Genomic DNA, 16,412 nt, shown 5'->3' with positions numbered 1-16,412 from the left:
CTAACGTTCTTTTTCTAATTGAGATATGATCTTAATTTATTTCATCTGCTTCATTGACCGCTAACACATGTCGGCAGGGGCAGGTCTAGAAATTTAGAATGTTTTATATGGGTTCATGTGAACTCAATAACTCCTACTTAAACTCTGTACTTCTATTAAGAAATATCATTAAATATACATAAATATTTAATTATAAATTTAATTATTATTATTATATATTAAATAAAAATTATTCTATGGACTCATAAACTTTAAATCTGGCCCATCTACGTTGGGTACACATCGATCGTGCATAGTGGTAAGATTTCAATTGGGAAACGACATTAATGTAATCATACTTTCTGATAGACAAGTTGTATAAGTATATATAGCATTATCATCATAATCATTTGAAGATTTTGGCCTAGGATTGTCAGCTAATCTCCAACTGACTAATGTTTAGTTTGGACCGCACCAAAAATTTGACGGACAAAAATCACTCCATGACTATAAAATACGTAGTACTGTAGAAATATAAATATAAAAAACTGACAGCCATAGGTGAGAAATCAACTTGATATTCTTCTAACTAAAAGACAAACATATGTGCAGTCTTCATGTTCATATTTTACTAATTTTTGCAAACCATATGGTGATTTAGCAATAAAAAAAAATTGTAAAGACAAGTGTTTGGAGTGTAATGGATCTCTATTATCCGGTTCTTCGTGGTAGGGCTGGGCATAAATACCGAAAATCGAAAAATCTAATCGAACCGAACCGAACCGAAACTTCAACAAACCGAACCGAACCGAACTAGTTTGGTTCGGTGTTTGGTGTCCATCGTCAAAAAACCGAAACCGAAATAGCCGAACCGAAGTTTGATAAAACCGAACCGAAAAACCGAACGCACACCGAAATTTAATACATTACCCAAAAAAATTAAAATAGTCCAGGTCCATTAAGTTTAAAGCAACAAAAACTCAATTGTAATAAGTCCTCTTTTGCATTTGTATCCCTAATTTTCCACTTCAATTGAAAAAATCAAATATCCTTAACACAGAAAGGTAACTAGGATGTCTCTTTACGATTAATGTATGTCTTTTATGTGTTTTCTTAATTATTCTTATGGTATGTATATAACACCTAGTAATCCTATGTCATGATTATAATTTTCTGTTCTTGTGTATCCTGTTTGTTTGATTTTGATTTCAATTTATCAGTTTTATGTTTTATTGCTTTTGAGAATATGAATTAGTGTCAATGAAATCGCTTCTAATATTATATAAAAAAAACGAATTGAAAAAACCGAAACCGAACCGAACCGAACTTTAAAAAATCGAAACCGAAAGAACCGAACCGAACTAGTTTGGTTCGGTGTTTGGTCTCCACCTTCAAAAAACCAAACCCGAAATAGTCAAACCGAAATTTAATAAAATCGAATCGAAAAACAGAACGCCCACCCCTACTTCGTGGAGCCTACAGTACTATGATCTCTGCCAAATAATCTTGGAAAAGCCATACATACACTACTTTTGAAGTCTAATTTTCAGTGATTTATTTAAAGATGAGTTTAAATTTTAGGACATTTGAAGATTTTATTGAGGTATATCTGATACAACCTGTCTTTCTTCACAACATACCCTTTCAAGCACTAATGGAATTACATTGAAATTATTGATATTATTGTTTACAGTATAAAAAACCCCTTTTATACTACCGGATCATCTATAATTACTGCATACATAATAAACTATCCCGAAAAAGTTAGTATTAAGTAATTTAAGAAATAATACATGACATGCAAATATGAAGTTAGAATTTGAATTTATGTATTTAAAATTCTAGTCTTTTTAATGTATTGGGTTTTAAACTAAAATTTTGATTCAATAAATTTCTTAAGAAAAAACATAAGTTTTAGATCAAAATTAATGAGTTCAATCAAAATTGACATAGATAATCGTCCATCCAAAACATAGTGTACATATATATCACGCACATATTCTATATGTATATTAATTAAAGATTGTAAATATTTTTAGCGGTTGATTATGTAACTTTCCTTATATTATACCCTAGATCTGCCCTAATTAAATGTGAGTATAACAAGTTAAAATACAATAATAATGTAAAAATTATGGGGTCTAAAAGTTAAGTTCTTTTTCTAAACAGGGATTATCATATGGAAAGCAGTATAAATAGAAGAGAAAGATTGCAAGGTTTCTCGTGAGAGCTCACAAGCCAATAAAGCTGATCACACTTGCCACTTGATCACTCCGGTACTTGTGATTCAGTTGTTGTTCCATTACTACCTAGGCCGACAACTCTTTCAATTCTTGATCTTCTTAATACTTCCATTTCCAATCTTTCTTCTTACTTTTCAACATTCTTGATTCTACATCACTGAGTACTAGGAATTTCCATTTCCTCGGGTTGATTTGGTTACTTCTATGATCTGAGGTTTCACTGACTTTCTTGTCTTGACCCTTTAATTCTTTCAAGATCCACCATCATCACTTTCCAGGTTCAGAGTCTTGTTTTCTTCCTTTTCTTTTTAGACATATTATGGAACTTAATGGGTCATAATGGAGGATATTATAAGCCTATAAAGATTCATGTTATTGAATTGTTTATGGTAATGCTATGAGGTACTGGGTCACTGTCCATTTATTTAATTAGTGATATTTTCTTTATGTACATTTAATATTTTATACTTTTCTTGGTTGCTTAGAGATTACCTATAGTTTCCCACTTTCTTGGGATTAGAATACATCTACTTGATTTGGATCCATTAATATTCATACTCCTCTGAGCTTGCTGATTTCTTGATTTTCTACAGAAGTGTATAATGGATACTTGCTGTATGGCTTTGAAATCCACTGCCCATTTGGGGTTTAACAATAGAGAAAAGGAGTTTTTAGGGGAACAAATCAGAGGGAGTTTGAACAACAATTTCAAGGTTGATCAGTTGTCGAAAAGTTTGAAACTTGACAAGAAGGAGAACAAGATCAAACCCGGGGTTGCTTTCTCTGTTATCACTACAGAAAATGACATTCTGGTAAATATTATAATTCTCTCTCTTCAACTAATGCCACAGTGGTCTTGTAGATATGGTGGAAACAAGTTGATATGAACTATATTGTGAATGGAGGTGGATCCAACGTTTAAACTTGATAGGTCTAGTATTTAAGATGTTTTAGTGTTGAACTTTCTAAACTTTGAAATTATCGGTGTTGAAAGTTCTAGTTAGTTGACGCTAAACCTCCTGCTCTGTACTAATGTTTCATGTTGAAAATACAATATTTACCTCTATCAGCCTCTGATTGTGAGTGTTTGCTGGATCTATGTAGACTGTAGAGGCACCACGTTTTGAGAGACGGCGGGCAAATCCCAAGGATGTGGCTTCAGTCATACTAGGAGGAGGTAGAGGGGCCAAGTTATTCCCACTTACAAGTAGAACTGCCACCCCTGCTGTAAGATATTTATCTTTGCTCATCAACTTCCATTATTTTATCTCGTGTTGAATTTAAGAGACTTCCTATTGGAGACTGAGGGTACTTAGGAGCTGGCTGTTAGTTAATTGTAATTAGATGTTGTTAACTATGAATTTTAATGTTCATGCCTTCATGACTCACTCGTGTGTATTTCATGTTCTTACCTTTTCATTAGGATGTGCTAAGATTTTTTATGATATAGGAGTATTTTTGATTTATACCTTAAACAGATCGATTAGTAATAGATGGAGAATAGGTGTACAAGATTGCAAGTTGATGTGCACTCTAAAGATTCTGAAATTTTGTGCAACATGACATCAGGTTCCTGTTGGAGGATGCTACAGGCTAATAGACATCCCAATGAGCAACTGTATCAACAGCGGTATTAACAAGATTTTTGTGCTGACACAGTACAATTCTGCTCCCCTGAATCGTCATATTGCTCGAACATATTTTGGCAATGGGGTGAACTTTGGAGATGGATTTGTTGAGGTTGGACACTATACTAATGAAATTCTTTAAGGAAGTTTTTTAGGTTTGCTAGATATTAAAGCTGAGCTAATTTATATGAGTAAATTTACTAGTCCTCCAAGTGTGATTTGTTCACACAAACTCTGTTCAGTGTAACAAATTCGGATGATTTCTTCATTGTTTTTCTGCTTTCTTGCTTCATTTTACTGACTGAAAGGAATTCCTTCGTAAAATAGGTACTAGCTGCAACTCAGACACCTGGGGAAACAGGGAAAAGATGGTTTCAAGGAACTGCAGATGCTGTTAGACAATTTATATGGGTTTTTGAGGTTAGTCTCTACAGCTTTTTAGGACACTAATCCACCACTACTCTTCTATTCACCTGAATTTTTTTTTTTTTTTCCTCGGAATTAGTTTTATGGTACAGACATATAGTACTTTTGTAATTGCAATGGCAACCAATTTTTACAGGACGCTAAGAACAAAAATGTTGAGAATATCCTTATATTATCTGGAGATCATCTTTATAGGATGGATTATATGGAATTGGTGCAGGTATGTCCACTTTAACTATCTATGCACTCATCGTTCTTTGTTTTTTCTTGAAGAAAGTTTCTCTGACTGTTTCTGATCTTCAAACAGAACCATATTGACCGGAATTCTGATATTACTCTTTCATGTGCGCCAGCTGGGAATAGGTTTGTTTAACTTCCTATGACTTGATATATCATCATTAGTAAGAGGGAGAAAGAATGCTTCTCTTTAAATATTCATATTGATTCACTAGATATTTTTTAGAAGGGAAAACGTAACGTTTCTTGGTACCTCATTGTGATTGTGTTAAGCTGAGATTAAGCTTTATTTTTCCAGCCGAGCATCAGATTATGGACTGGTCAAAATTGACAGCAGAGGGAGAGTTGTCCAGTTTGCTGAAAAACCAAACGGTTTTGATCTAAAAGCAATGGTAGGTTCTGTTGAACTCTTTCTTTTGTTATATGTGCTGATTTCTTTCTACTAGTCTGAGTTAAAACCGATTTGCATTGCTTACTCAGCTGATGTGATCTCCGATCTGCACACTTCCCTTTAGCAAATTCTGCCACAACTTTTACTATATACAATCACTTTTTAGCAACTCATATATTATTCGTGCTGCAGCAAGTAGATACTACTCTCATTGGATTATCTCCACAAGATGCGAAGAAATCTCCCTATATTGCTTCAATGGGTGTTTATGTATTCAAGACAGATGTACTGTTGAAGCTCTTGAAATGGAGATATCCTACAGCTAATGATTTTGGCTCTGAAATTATACCAGCAGCTATCAATGAGTACAATGTTCAAGTAAAGGATCTTGGATCTTTCTTTTGAAATTATTTTTGTGAATTGAGTATATTAGTTGCTCAACTAAAAGATTAGCTGTAGTTTTAACTAATTTATGCTGTCTTTTCAGGCATACATATTCAGAGACTACTGGGAGGACATTGGGACAATTAAATCTTTTTATGATGCTAACTTGGAGCTCACAGAAGAGGCATGTTGCAAATTCTCCTTTATGCTTCTCATCATATGCGATGAACTTATTAGGGCTTCTTCATTTTTGGCCCGTTCCCAAATTAATTACGGGCGGTACCCAAAATATACAAAACATATACACTAATTATGTATAGCATATTTATACTTGATATACAAACATTTGTTGACTTTTTTTTTTTTGATCGATCCAAATATGTAATTATACCAACTTATTCTGACTAGCTCATCTTTCAGAAATTTATCTTAGGTGAATTTACATAAGTGCATAATCCAACTGATTGATTTTCCATTGCAGTTTCCAAAGTTTGAATTTTACGATTCAAAAACACCTTTTTACACATCTCCTAGGTTCCTTCCACCAACCAAGATAGACAACTGCAAGGTAAGTTTGTAAATTGTGTCCTATTGTTCTGCATTAACTGTTCTTTTCTGGATTATAATAGGTTTCTTTTTATGTTTTTTCAGATTAAGGATGCCATAATCTCTCATGGATGTTTCTTGCGCGAATGTTCTGTTGAACACTCCATTGTGGGCGAAAGATCGCGCTTAGATTGTGGCGTTGAACTGAAGGTTTGCGTGTACCCCTAATTTTTATCTTCCTTTAAAGATTTAACCATAACATGTGCATTTATTTTCTTTAGTTCATGCAAAATGTACCCCTTATTTTATCTCCTCAAAACACATTTTACTCCCATATCAGGATACATTAATGTTGGGAGCAGACTATTATCAAACAGAACCTGAGATTGCCTCCCTCCTAGCAGAGGGGAAGGTACCAATTGGAATTGGGGAAAATACAAAAATAAGGTAAATGGACACTAAATTTAACAGTGAATATTTCAGTAGACTGACATGACACTCGAAAATTCTTTTTCGACGATTATATCTCATTGACACTTGAGAATTCTTACAATTTGATTATGGTTTTCCCCATCCAGGAATTGTATCATTGACAAGAATGCAAAGATAGGAAAGGATGTTGTGATCACGAATAAAGATGTAAGCTGCTTTATTTTTTTGCATCCTCCCTGGACCTTCTTTAATTTATCTTACTTTTCAACTTGTAGAATATAATTGTAAGTTATAGACCGGAAGTGATCTTCCCATCAACTGTCCACCCAGTCAAGTGCAAAAAGTCAAAACACTGTAGAGCATGGAACACACATTACTAGTGTACTTCCTTCTCGCGAGCAACGAAAGTAGATGATAGGGTTCATTTCAGATTTGACTGTTTGTAGCATGGGATAATGAAAATCCTTGGGAATAATCCTTGGGTATAAAGCCCAAAAAATCCTTGGGAATAATGATAGAAAAAGATATATCTGGAAAGGGCTCTATTGACTCTCATTGATGTTCTTTTCTTTGAACTTTAGGGTGTTCAAGAAGCAAATCGGCCAGAGGAAGGATTCTACATACGATCAGGATTAACAATTATAGCAGAGAAAGCCACAATTGGAGATGGAATGGTCATATAAATTTGGGAAGCATATCTTGATAATCTACTGGAGATCCATGGAAAATCAAAATCTCGACGTAAAGAAGATGAAGGTGACCCATATTCCAACACAACCAAGCACATTCAGCAGCTGACTTTCTGAAGGAAGCTTGTTGTGCTCATGTAAAAAGAGCAAGTATAGTCGAGACACACGTCTAAAATAAAACTTAAAAGCTACACCTCTAGATGCCTAGTTCATGTCATAAGAGTCAAATATATGTAAGATAAACTGTATTAGGTGTAGCATTCTGAAGAATAATGACTCATTAGTCAGCCTAGACTTTTAGTATTGTAAAAGACGCTATGTTAAAAAAATATCTTATGATCTATCTCTTATTATGTATCTATTCTCTAAGCATTTGGAACTCAAATATATCTATTTAGGACTATTTGTGCCTACTCACTCTTTAAAGCTTACCTCCTACTACATTGAGTAACAGAAAAGAAGATTTGTCTGAATCGTTTTGGGTAGTCTAATGGATGCTATACAGCATACTTATTCAAAGAACAAAATGTGAAAAGTGTGCGCAAAGTGGCCAGCACACCACCGTCGTAAAAAATTAAAAAAACTTGGTTTTTAAATTGCGCAAGTATGTTGACCATTGCAATCTAATCAGGATTTACTCCGGTTTTTCAAAATGCAATTTACCAGGGGTCATTTACCAATAATGTTTTCCTTATGGTCTGCGAAAATCATATTCAAGAATTTATGAGGTTGGTTTTAAAAAGAAAGATCTTGCACCAGATGCTCCACATGTTGGAAAACACAGGTTACTGAATACGGAAATATGCTCTTAACCATGGTTAAAGCATGTTTTAATTAATTAAATCTAGACCATTAATATTAAAATACACATGCGTCCCCCATCCAAGTAAGAACTTGGGGAAATGGAGAGGAGCCGGATCCTACTTTCAACAAGTTAGAAATGCAAAAAGAGAAATGGGCATTGATTATTTTCATGAAAAAGGCAAGTACAATCTTGAACAACCAAAATTCAGCAACACTGGAGTTGGATGTTATCATGTACATCATTGCAAAAACAGGTGAAAAAGGAAACAAAAGAAAGTCGGATCTTTAACAAAAGTCATAATCAATTAGCAGAGAGGGATATGTAGAAAAAAAAAAAAAAAGCTTCTCAAACAGATTATGCTTCCTATATGTTAATCTCAAAAACCCTGTCCGAGCTGAATAGAGAAGCACGCCTAATGCCGGTGCTTTCATCATTACGTTTAATACAAACTAGCACCATCTAGGCAAATACAGAATCCAAATAAAAATATAAGACAAAAGTACTTACTAGCGCCAACTATTTACATCAAGCTCCAACATGCACCAGGTCACTCGATCATTACAATCCATGAGATCTGTTCTCCGTACCATGCAAGTCAAAGATATTTGGGCATGTTGGCACTATTGGCGGATCAAACTGAAGCCTAATAACTGGATTTTTTTATAACCATTGTATCCACCCAGCTTGCGCGCACCTCGACTAATTCTTACCTGCCACCTCCCACCAGCAATAGGTACCAAAGAAACTCTGTCCACCTGGTCTTTTTGTCTCTGAAGCCTAATAACTGTTCCTGCTTGATAGTTTTCAGAAACTCCTAGTGTTCCAAACAACTAAAGGGCCTTTCCTATGGAATTCACACGGCTGAAATCCATTCATTGCCTTGCCCATTAGGGCCATGGCACCAAGGCTAGGAAGCTGCTTCTTCTGGAAATCATCGAGCTCCAACTTTGAGCTTTGAGGCTCACAAATCACCACCGGTTGGGGCCTCTTTTGTGCAGCGGTAGCCCTATTTTGAAGCAACCTTTGAATCCAAGAGTTTGAAGTCAATGACTCCAAATCTTTCTTGACAACGCTCAAAGAAGAAGTGCTATTGTGAGCCATCGATTCTTTACCATGACGTTTACTAGATGCTAACTCTGAGTTAGCTATGGTTTTTGCTTGAGTAAGTTTGCTAAGGAACTTGTGTGATTTCTCATGAGATGCCTCCCTCTCCCCTAGTAAACTGGAGCTTTTAGTGCCAAAAGCCAAAGAACCAGAAGCACTCACTTTGAGGCGCTTAACCCATCTACTACTAGGGTCTTGTCCAAGAAGCCCTTCAGGAGAAAGATCAGTTCTTGATGAACCGGGCTGTTCAGCACGGGCGAGTATTGATCCCAAGTCCAAACTTTCAGTTCTGGAAGAACTTGCTTCCATATTATCAGTTGGAGCAGGCAGCTCTAAGTTAATATCCCACTCGAACTTTTTGTGTCCATCTTCTTTCCTGGAGCAGTCAAGTGCAAGTTGAGGGGACGAATTTTGGTCCATTTTGTTCACCTGCAAGATACCTAATGGTCAAAATTGAGATATACTGCTTCTTGCTCGAGAGACTCAACTCTCAAATTTGCAATTAGAATCAAGATTCTAGATTACACGGACAAATATAGTCTGATTTGCCCACTTTCAGACTTAGTTGACAACACGAGCAAAAACATCTCCAATTTGCTGAAAAACCTGTTTGGTTTTAAATTGTCATACAATGAGCGGGTGTAAGCGACCAACTCATTATTACTTGAATTTCCCAGAGTTCTCACATTATACTTGGCAACTAGCTGGTGGGAAGAGAAATAGGAGAGCAGTATACAAAATTCAAGATAAACCAAATACCCTCTTGAAAACCTGGTTTAGAAGATAGGAAGTTACGAAGAATCAAATAAATGTCAAGATTACCTTCTTTACTATAGAGGAACTCGTACCTGCAAAATTAGATGAAAGACAGAATCATTATACGAGTAAAATTAAGTACGCTCAAACAGTATATCTCAGATTAAACCTCTTTTTTTTTCTTTCTTTCTAGTTAAAAATCTCTGACTAAGCCTTAGAAAGATAGTATTCTTTGATCAGTTAACACTTTAGCAAGACGATGATTAAAATAGACTCTAACCAAAAATCTTAAACCACTTATATTAGACAAGTGACATACCACAAAGCTGGTTCTTCTCGTGAAACACATTCATGTCCATGGTATCCGTTTCAGCTGAAGATTCATTCTTTAACACAAATTTAGAAGGCTTACTGCTTTCTAAATTTTCTTTTCCATGAAGCTTCATTCCTCCCTTATAATGACCAAAAGATTTAGATGGGCTATCGTGATCACTTAATGATGCTTTCCCATTAAGTTCACTCCACATCCTTGAATTACCGATGACTTTGTTTCCTTCCAACAGATCAGCATCTGTTCCTTTTGTGAATAACATACTATGAGTTGACTGAGAAACATGGGGACGATATCCAGCCATTCCCATTACAGAGTCCATAGTATTACTTATTCTCATCGACTCTACACCAAGCAAAGGATGTGGTAGCTTTTTCTGGTCATAAGAATGATGGTGTAACTCTTTTGATTCAGTTACCTGGGAAGGACTGGATTCATTTTTTAACAACCTGATAAAGGAACAACCTGGAATTTTCTGGAACTCTTCTCCACCAAATCCTGGGAGAAGTTTTCTGCTTGTGGAGGGTGCATGCTCTAACATTCCCGGTCTTGGCACTTCTTCTTTTGCAGCTAGAAATGATCTACTTATGAATGGTTTCTGCGTCTTTTCCCCTTCTTTAGTTATGTACTGGCCAGGATCTCGGTATGGCACAAGATGAGATGATAAGTGATTTGGACTATCTAGCAAAGGCCTCGATGCAACAATATTACGACCAATGTCATATGAATGAGTTTTGACATTTTCACTAGTACTGTGTAATGGTAGGGACCAGTTGCCTAGAGTTTCTTTTGCGATGGTTCTTGAACGTGTTCTCAGACTCTCGTTAATGACTTCAAACGTTTGAGTTTCAGATTCTCTTATTCTTTTGACGGATTTAGAAAGCTTGGACGACATTGTCTCCATTTCAACAAATGATCGGAGAGGCTTAGAATCTTGGTCAATTTCCTTGTTTCCAAGAGCAATAGGTGCATGAGTGTGTGTTTCTGCTGTCGCATTGTAGCTTGTTCTAGTCCAATGTGCCATCCATACAGATTGAACTGAATGTATAGACTTCCCAGTTCTACCATCATAATCCGAATATGATTGTGTAACACGATCAGACATGATACATTTGGCTCTAGATCTTGCTAGTGTACTAAGTTTCCTTCAGATGTTTATCAAAAGGCTGTCTCCTTCACCTGCGAAAGAGAATTAAACAGCCATAAATCAGATTATAATTGTTGAACTGTGTGAAGACATTATCTAAAAGCTTAATCCATGAAAATTCTTTCTTATAACGGGTGGCAGTAAACCTAGGATCTCTGCTTGCTTCGATCATGTTTAAGTATGAGACCATCTCATTTAAAAGCTTAAACATACAGAGAGTACAATTTTATTTACTTAATTATATATCTTCAACAATAATCATGCTTTCCACTGTTGCTAGTATGTTGCTGATGAGATTATAAAGTTAATACTCAATCCAAATGAAAGGACAATTATCAAAAGAAAATCAGAGACATCAAATTTGATGAAGCATACATAGTAAATAAATTATCATCCCCACTTCAAAGATCCAATTTTGATCACAACACATCTAAGTTACCAACCTAAACACCCAAAAATCAGAGAAAACATAAATAGTGCTAAAAACCACAAGAATTTTCAAGACAATTGTCTGCTAAAACAGTTTCAAAATTCAATTATTAAGAAAGATTCAAGTATTAACCAAGATTCAAGTCTAAAACAAGAACACCCCAGAAATCATTCCATAAAAAAGATCCCATCTTTGGCTGCAACTAAAAAATGAACTTACCAGCAGTAAGACAGAAATTGAAGAGACAAGAACACGGTACATGGAATCACAACTCATCGTACATAGTACTATTGTGAAGGATAAGAGCAGAAACTAGTGAAGGAGGAGATGAAGAAGCAAAAAACAGAGAAAAACGGAAAAAGAAAAAACAGAGAATATCACTGGTCCCAGCCAAATATTCTCATATCGAGCTGTGAACATATGGTCTAAGTACGCGTTTGGACATGCCATTTGATGACAACATTTCATTTTATGGTTTCAAATCATGAAATTTCAAGTTATTCAAAAAAAATATGATTTAAGATTTCTTCAAATCATTTAAAAAGGTCTAACTTAACATTTCAAATCATAATTTAAAAAAAATTAAATATAAAATTTAATTCATAAATTTATATTTTATAAAAAAAATCACATTGCTAGATATTTTTAATAATTACTCCCACTAACTATTTATTAATCTTTATTTATGTCTATCGTATCGGAAGATTATATTAAAAAGTAGTTACATTACTATTCATGTTAAATTTTATTTTTTATTGAATTAAAGTTTGATCAATTGATGTTGTATTTTTTAAAAAGGTCTTCTAGTAGCGTATTAATTTTATTATGAATTATGACTTGCTCATTTAGTAAAATTGTATAAGAATTGAGAATATTTTGATAGTTTTCACAACTTATGAGTTTTTATGTCTATAACAAAAAAGACAACTTAAGAAATTTAAATTGTATGTCCAAATATAATTTCAAATCATGATTTCGAGCCCGTTTGGATTGGCTTATAAGTTGCTTATAAGCTGTTTTCAGTTTTTTTGAGTGTTTGGCTGGCCAGCTTAAAGTCATTTTGTGCTTAAAATAAGCTCAAAAAAATAATTGGGCCCATTTAACTTAGCTTATCTAAAACAACTTATAAACTGAAAACAGCTTATAAGCTAAAAAAATAAGTTAGAGTCAGGTTTAGATTGGCTTATAAGTTGCTTATAAGCTGTTTTCAGTTTTTTTGAGTGTTTGGCTGGCCAGCTTAAAGTCATTTTGTGCTTAAAATAAACTCAAAAAAATAATTGGGCCCATTTGACTTAACTTATCTAAAACAGCTTATAAGTTGTTTGCAGTTTATAGGCATAAGCCCATCCAAACAGGCTCTAAGACTACCCCAACTTATTTTTTTTTTAGCTTATAAGCTGTTTGCAGCTTATAGGCATAAGCCTATCCAAACAGGCTCTAAATGAATAAAGCAATTATCATAAAAAATAATAGTCTTTTTAGATGATTATGTCTGAAATTCGTAGGATATAGATTTCACAACAATATGTTCCTGAAGCAGCTTTATCCATTTTTTTTAGTGCTCTTCTACTGTTTACTCTTTTCCTTCTTTGAAATATATAAATAAAAATCAATGTAAATATTAGTTGAGGGTGGAAAAGACTAAGTAGGCGTTTGGCCATGAAAACCAAATATTTTTCACTTTATTTGGAATTTTGAAGTTCGAAGTTGAAGTTGGAGATGGAGTTCTGTTTGGTTATAGTTTTTGCAAAGAATATTTGGTTGTTTGAATGTACTGAAAGTGAAAAAAGTGAAAACAGATTTTTTAGTGTTTTTCAAATTCCAAATACAACTTTAAGTTATATTTGAAATTTTCATAGCCAAACATTGATTTCTAAATAAAGTGAAAACGTTTTCCGAAAAAAAGTAAAAAATTCTTATGGCCAAACGCCCCGTAGATTCATGTACTTACACCTCGTCTCGTGTTACGTAAAACGTCTCGCCTTGCCTCGCGTCGCGCTTCGCATTTTAAAACATTGTTAGGCACATAGATGGGAATATTGGGATGACGTGGAATAACAAGAAACCACATAAGATGTCTGGTAGAAGAAGTAGGTTCGTGGTTTTAAAATTGCCAAAGGAAAAAGACAAACTACAGTATGAGTTTATCGTTTGTCCCATGGTGTCGTTATCTCAATATGGTGACGGACTGATGGTAAGTGAGGCTTCTTTCGCCTTTAATAAGAGATGGTCTGAATAACTATGAATAATTTATTTTACTCTTACTAGCCTTTCTGAATGATAAATCAAGCTTTAGAACAAACAAAAAAAAAAAAAAAATCGGCAGAGAATGTTTTTCGTTTCTTTATTAGTCGGATAGTTGAATTTCGTGCTTAAACGAAAAAAAATAAAAATTAACCAATGTTCAAGCATCAATGAGTGACCCATCTTTATTACTCTGGCCCAATTCATATGTCACATTTTGAATTTTAAGCATCAAACAGTTCAAGTCTAATCATAAATTCGGGCATGAAGTATTTAAATTTTTTAATTAAAATTTATATATGTGAAAATTACATAAAATATACTAGAAGTCACAATAACTGAAAATTCAGAATATATAAAATATATACGAAAAAATCAAGGTAAAAAAAAAAAATTGTTTGAATTTTGAAAATCAAAAGATTAAATTGAGATGAAAGGAGTATTACAGCGGGCCGACTCGAGCTGAGCCGTTGAGCTCAGGAGTCAGCTTGACATTAGCTCCATGCTTACAGCGATCAACGGCGTCGTTTCTATGTCCTTACAATTATCTGGAGGATATTTTTGTTTCCCTCGGGGTATCTTTGTGCTTGAAGGTTGCTTTTGTGTGTTATAATTAATTTTGATTCCAACATAAAAAAATGATTAGTTAATTATCACACCATATTTTAATAATTTTAGGCATCAGATTTACCAAGAAAATATGTTGTCATTTTGTGGATATGAATAATCCGAAAGGTATTACGTAAGTCGCAGGACGAAGTATTGCTTAGAGCCCGTTTCCATTAGCTTATTTTAGATGTCTTTAAGTTAAAATAACTTTTAGACACTTTAGCAATGTTTGGAAAAATAAAATAAAAAAATGCTCAAAAATATTTTTTTCTAAGCTAAAATGATAAAAATAAATCAAAAATCATGAGTTAATTAAGTGCATCCAAATAGGCTCTTACTACCCCTGTATCCTAAGAGAATCCAAGGAAAGGCTCATTTACTTTTAATTTCAAAAAGATTATTCTACATCGACATCCTAGGAATCATTTACTTTTATCTCTTATCCTTTTGGAAACTATTCGTTGTGATCGTTAGTTAATTTAAATCTTTTTCTACACCTAAATAAAGAATTTACTATAAGCAAATTGTTAAAATTAAAAATGAGGGAGAAAAAGAAATGGAAAAACTAAAAAGTGCAGACAAATGGACCCCGTACACTTAATTTGAAACTATGAGATAAGAGCCTGTTTGGATGGGCTTATGCCTATAAGCTGCAAACAGCTTATAAATTAAAAAAAAAATAAGTTGGGGTAGTCTAAGAGCCGGTTTGGATGGGCTTATACCTATAAGCTGCAAACAGCTTATAAGTTGCTTTAGATAAGCTAAGTCAAATGGGCCCAATTATTTTTTTGAGCTTATTTTAAGCACAAAATGACTTTAAGCTGGCCAGCCAAACACTCAAAAAAACTGAAAACAACTTATAAGTCAATCCAAACGGGCTCTAACTTTTTTTTTTTTGGCTTATAAGCTGTTTTCAGTTTATAAGTTGCTTTAGATAAGCTAAGTTAAATGGACCCAATTATTTTTTTGAGCTTATTTTAAGCACAAAATGACTTTAAGCTGGTCAGCCAAACACTCAAAAAAACTGAAAACAGCTTATAAGCAACTTATAAGCCAATCCAAACGGGCTCTTATACATTTTAGGAAAAATCATTACACCATGAAAACATGATAACATAAAGTACAAATCATTACACCAATAATTAAAATTATAATACATAGAAAAAATACCTTTAACTAATAAAAATCAAAATTAACGCCATGGCGTACGCTTTTACGCCCGGGGCTTACGCTTATGCGCTCGAGACTTACGCCCCAAATTTTAGAGCGCACGCCCCATCGATCTACGCCTTTCATTTGCGCCCCAGAACGTTTTTGGTACGTCCTGCCCTGGAGCTCGCCCCTAAAATGCCTATTAGAACACTGGTGCATAAAATAATATGGTAGTCCTATCGAGTCCGGAACTTTTTTAATCCAAAAAATAACTTTTGCAACCAAACTAACCCTTTAAAAAAAAATCAAACTAGGCTTCACGCACAGAATCGGTGCGTGAAATCCTGTTCCCCCCGACCCAAACCTTTATTCTTTGGAAATCAAACTCAAAATTAAGCTTTTCTCCGTACTTTGAACGAAGATTAGTCACGTTTCAAAACACCGGAATATAAATATTTTATATAGAACTTAATATTTTTTTTAGCGTAAAATAATGTCGGCTCATTACATCAAGTATACATATATGTTTTGATCGTCGTTTTAGGGGTTATAAAGTGTCTCGAAGTATATTTGGAAACTTGTTATCTTTAAGTTTTTTTTTCGTACTTTGACCGAAGATTAGTCACGTTTCAAAACGTCAGAATATAAATATTTTATATAGAACTTAATATTTTTTTAGCGTACAATAATATCGACTCATTACATCAAGTATACATATACATTTGGATCGTCATTTTCGGGGTTGTAAAGTGCTCCGAAGTAAGTTTGAAAACTTGTTATATTTAGGTTTAAGTGTCATATTTTATAGGGTTTTGATCAATCTCTTTTGTTTTACTCCCAAAGCTATGTAAGTACTTTTCTGGTTCAAGAAAGATAGAA

The 16,412-nt window shown here is 34.2% G+C and overlaps 2 protein-coding genes across 4 annotated transcripts; one reads left to right on the top strand and one right to left on the bottom strand.

The window, feature by feature from the left end:
- Window positions 1–2,197: 2,197 nt before the first annotated feature.
- On the top strand, window positions 2,198–7,366 carry LOC132599186 (glucose-1-phosphate adenylyltransferase large subunit 1). 2 transcript variants are annotated; one of them, XM_060312446.1, is made up of 15 exons: window positions 2,198–2,500; window positions 2,816–3,034; window positions 3,327–3,449; window positions 3,792–3,962; window positions 4,178–4,270; window positions 4,413–4,496; window positions 4,584–4,639; window positions 4,812–4,905; window positions 5,097–5,282; window positions 5,392–5,472; window positions 5,770–5,856; window positions 5,940–6,044; window positions 6,175–6,281; window positions 6,413–6,473; window positions 6,848–7,366. In XM_060312446.1, the coding sequence occupies exons 2-15, from the start codon at window positions 2,825–2,827 to the stop codon at window positions 6,947–6,949; spliced, it is 1,560 nt and encodes a 519-aa protein (XP_060168429.1). In that variant the 5' UTR covers window positions 2,198–2,500; window positions 2,816–2,824; the 3' UTR covers window positions 6,950–7,366. The 2 variants fall into 2 exon arrangements, with proteins under 2 accessions (XP_060168429.1, XP_060168428.1); XM_060312445.1 differs by having other exon boundaries at window positions 2,198–2,624.
- Window positions 7,367–8,102: 736 nt separating this feature from the next.
- On the bottom strand, window positions 8,103–11,955 carry LOC132599185 (uncharacterized). 2 transcript variants are annotated; one of them, XM_060312444.1, is made up of 4 exons: window positions 11,748–11,955; window positions 9,940–11,124; window positions 9,687–9,712; window positions 8,103–9,293 (listed from the first exon to the last, which is right to left on the bottom strand). In XM_060312444.1, exons 2-4 carry the CDS (start codon window positions 11,054–11,056, stop codon window positions 8,565–8,567), a joined length of 1,872 nt encoding a protein of 623 aa, XP_060168427.1. In that variant the 5' UTR covers window positions 11,057–11,124; window positions 11,748–11,955; the 3' UTR covers window positions 8,103–8,564. The 2 variants fall into 2 exon arrangements, with proteins under 2 accessions (XP_060168427.1, XP_060168426.1); XM_060312443.1 differs by having other exon boundaries at window positions 9,940–11,130; window positions 11,748–11,954.
- Between the last annotated feature and the right edge of the window lie 4,457 nt (window positions 11,956–16,412).

This window comes from Lycium barbarum, chromosome 6 (assembly GCF_019175385.1).
Source record: "Lycium barbarum isolate Lr01 chromosome 6, ASM1917538v2, whole genome shotgun sequence".
In the NCBI taxonomy this organism is placed as follows: Eukaryota; Viridiplantae; Streptophyta; class Magnoliopsida; order Solanales; family Solanaceae; genus Lycium; species Lycium barbarum.
Note: the sequence above shows the minus strand (reverse complement) of the source record. Positions and strands in the feature narration are given on the sequence as shown.